The sequence below is a fragment of the Epinephelus fuscoguttatus genome, linkage group LG17 (genome assembly GCF_011397635.1).
Source record: "Epinephelus fuscoguttatus linkage group LG17, E.fuscoguttatus.final_Chr_v1".
Taxonomy (NCBI): Eukaryota; Metazoa; Chordata; class Actinopteri; order Perciformes; family Serranidae; genus Epinephelus; species Epinephelus fuscoguttatus.
Window position 1 is genome coordinate 24,052,324 of NC_064768.1, and position 2,459 is coordinate 24,054,782.

Sequence of the window (2,459 nt, forward strand, 5' to 3'; positions counted from 1 at the left end):
CACACACACACACACAAAATGCACATATTTTCTCTCACACACTATCAGGGTCCTCATTATCCTGATGATGCGTCACAGTGTTTCCCTCGCTCCCATTAGCAGCTGTGGTAACAGTTGTGGTATATCGACACACAGCAGCAGGTTTGAACAATTAATGGTAGTTGAAGTAATGATACAATCCATCACTTAATTTGACAGTGTAGCTGCGTAGCTACGTGTTTTAACAGAAACATAAATTATTTGTGCCTGAACAGATTTTACAAAGTGAGACACTTAAAGCCTGCTCTTGAAATGAGCCCTTTACTGCAACAAATGCAACCTGTTTTTCTCAGGATCAGTTTGAGATTTAATGTTTACAAATTGGTCTGATGAGTTTCAGGCAGCAAAATGGTTTTAGAGTCATTTGGGACATGCCTGATGTTCAAGTAATAATATAATAATTGTCAAAGAATTGTCCTTTATTAAAATTAAAAGCAGTTACAAAACCATAGATACCATTTAATGACTTTATAGAAAGATAGAGGGCATGATTGCTCCCCAAAAGTGAAGCCAAAGCATCTTGATCGCCCCCTGGTGGCTGGCTGCAGTATAGGTCATAAACCCCACCCCCTAAAAAAATCAATCAAAAATCAAAAGTACACGTCAAATGAGATTTTCCCAAAGATGGTCTCTGTCATTTTTATGTAGTTCTAACAACACTGTTACCTCCGCCAAGGAAGTTATGTTTTCACCAGCGTTGGTCTGTTTGTCTGCAAAATAACTTGAAAAGTTCTGAACGGATTTTGATGAAATTTTCAGGAAGGGTTGATAATGGGACAAGGAACTGATGATAATATTTTGGTGGTGATCGGTTGAAGCAAAGTGGATAAAATAATAAAATGGCGGGAAATCCAAGCTGCTTGGCGGAGGTCTGCGCTCTCCGAGTGCTCTAGTTTGTTCAAGTGCTCGTTTGTTCTCATGAGTGTGGTTTTAATCGGTTATTTATAGGTAGGAACTTTATACTGTGGCTCCACTTGTTGATTGCTATGGTGCAGATTCTGGCTCCAAATGACATCACCAGCACAAGATGACAGTGCCCTTATTAGGGAGATTTTGGCTTCATTTTTGTACAATGAGGAGGAAGTCATTGTTTCATACAGTCTGTGATACCATTGCACATAGTTCCAGGATCTCTTTTCAACGTCTTAAATGTCGACTCCATCTGTGTTCTTTTCCGGGTTTGTCAAATAGAAACAAGCACTGAGCTGTTAGCAAAAGCAGTGACGTAGTTTAGAGCCCTGATAATAATAATAATAACTGAAATAGATAGCTCAGAGTAATATATAATAATAAAGTAATACATTTTATTTAATACAGTTTTCATTAAAAGAAAAACAAGGCAGACAGTCAACAAACCAAGCAGCAGTAACAAAAAAGAAAAACATGAAAAGGCACAATGTGATTTACAGGTCAGGGTCTTGAGAATGAAACATACTTTAGAGAGGCCACAGAAATACTACTGCTCCACATGCATCCTTCCATTTGAGTAGAAAATACCACCATTCTCACCTTTGACCTCTGCTCTCAGGCCACGGCTCCAGTGTCCATCCCGTCCAGCAGCAGTAACTCGACTGGCCCCGCCTCCACCAGCTTCACTCCCACCAACAGCTCCAGCTTTAGCATCTCTTGGCAGTCGCCGCCTGTCACCTTCACTGGGACCACGGTGAGGAAACTTTAATGCAAGCTTTTATTCTCAGCCTTATACATACATAGTCACATTTAATGTCTTACAATGCCACATTTGTCCTCTTTCATCAGGTGTCCCCCAGTAAAAGCCAGGGCTTCGGGGAACAGCGCTCCCAGACCATCGCCGTCCTCTCGTCCCCTCCCAGAGCCACCACTGCCCTCAGGTATTGGATCCTCACAAACTGAAAGAACGTTTCCGATATTACCAAAGGACAACTTACATTTAAGCCATTGTAATGTGGTTTTCTACCTCGATTAAACCTGAGTGAAAAACACCTCGAGGTAGACGGTGAAAAATATTGACTCTCACAAATCAGCTCAATGACTCTTAATTAAAAAAGAGTCATGATCAATCAGCTCTGATTTGCCTGATCCACTTCAATAAGGAGCCAAGCTGTTTTAGATTGTATGATCATTGTGTGATTTCTATTTAACATATGAGGACTTTGTTGTAGCTGCGATTTAAAAAAAGCTACACTGGGGCTGTATTTAAAGGGCCAGTTCACCCCAAAAGCAAGAATACATATTTTTCTTCTTATCTGTAGTGCTGTTTTTCAATCTAGCTTGTTTTGGTGTGATTTGTTGAGTGTTGGAGATGCTTGTGCTCATGATATTGTTAAAAAAGATAATAATTTGAAGGATAATTTAAACAAAGAAGAAAGAAAAAGATAATAATTTAATAATCTTCTCCATCATGTCAGTTTCATCTAATATTCTCTGTTTCCCCTCCTCAG

The 2,459-nt window shown here is 39.7% G+C and overlaps 1 protein-coding gene across 3 annotated transcripts in view; it reads left to right on the top strand.

The window, feature by feature from the left end:
- znf704 (zinc finger protein 704) overlaps nucleotides 1–2,459 on the top strand; it is a 78,386-nt gene that overhangs the window by 60,609 nt on the left and 15,318 nt on the right. For all 3 annotated transcript variants that reach the window (XM_049603332.1, XM_049603331.1, XM_049603330.1), the window contains exons 7-8: nucleotides 1,568–1,702; nucleotides 1,798–1,889. In XM_049603332.1, the coding sequence (XP_049459289.1) occupies nucleotides 1,568–1,702; nucleotides 1,798–1,889 (227 nt within the window). The remainder of the gene's footprint in view (nucleotides 1–1,567; nucleotides 1,703–1,797; nucleotides 1,890–2,459) is intronic.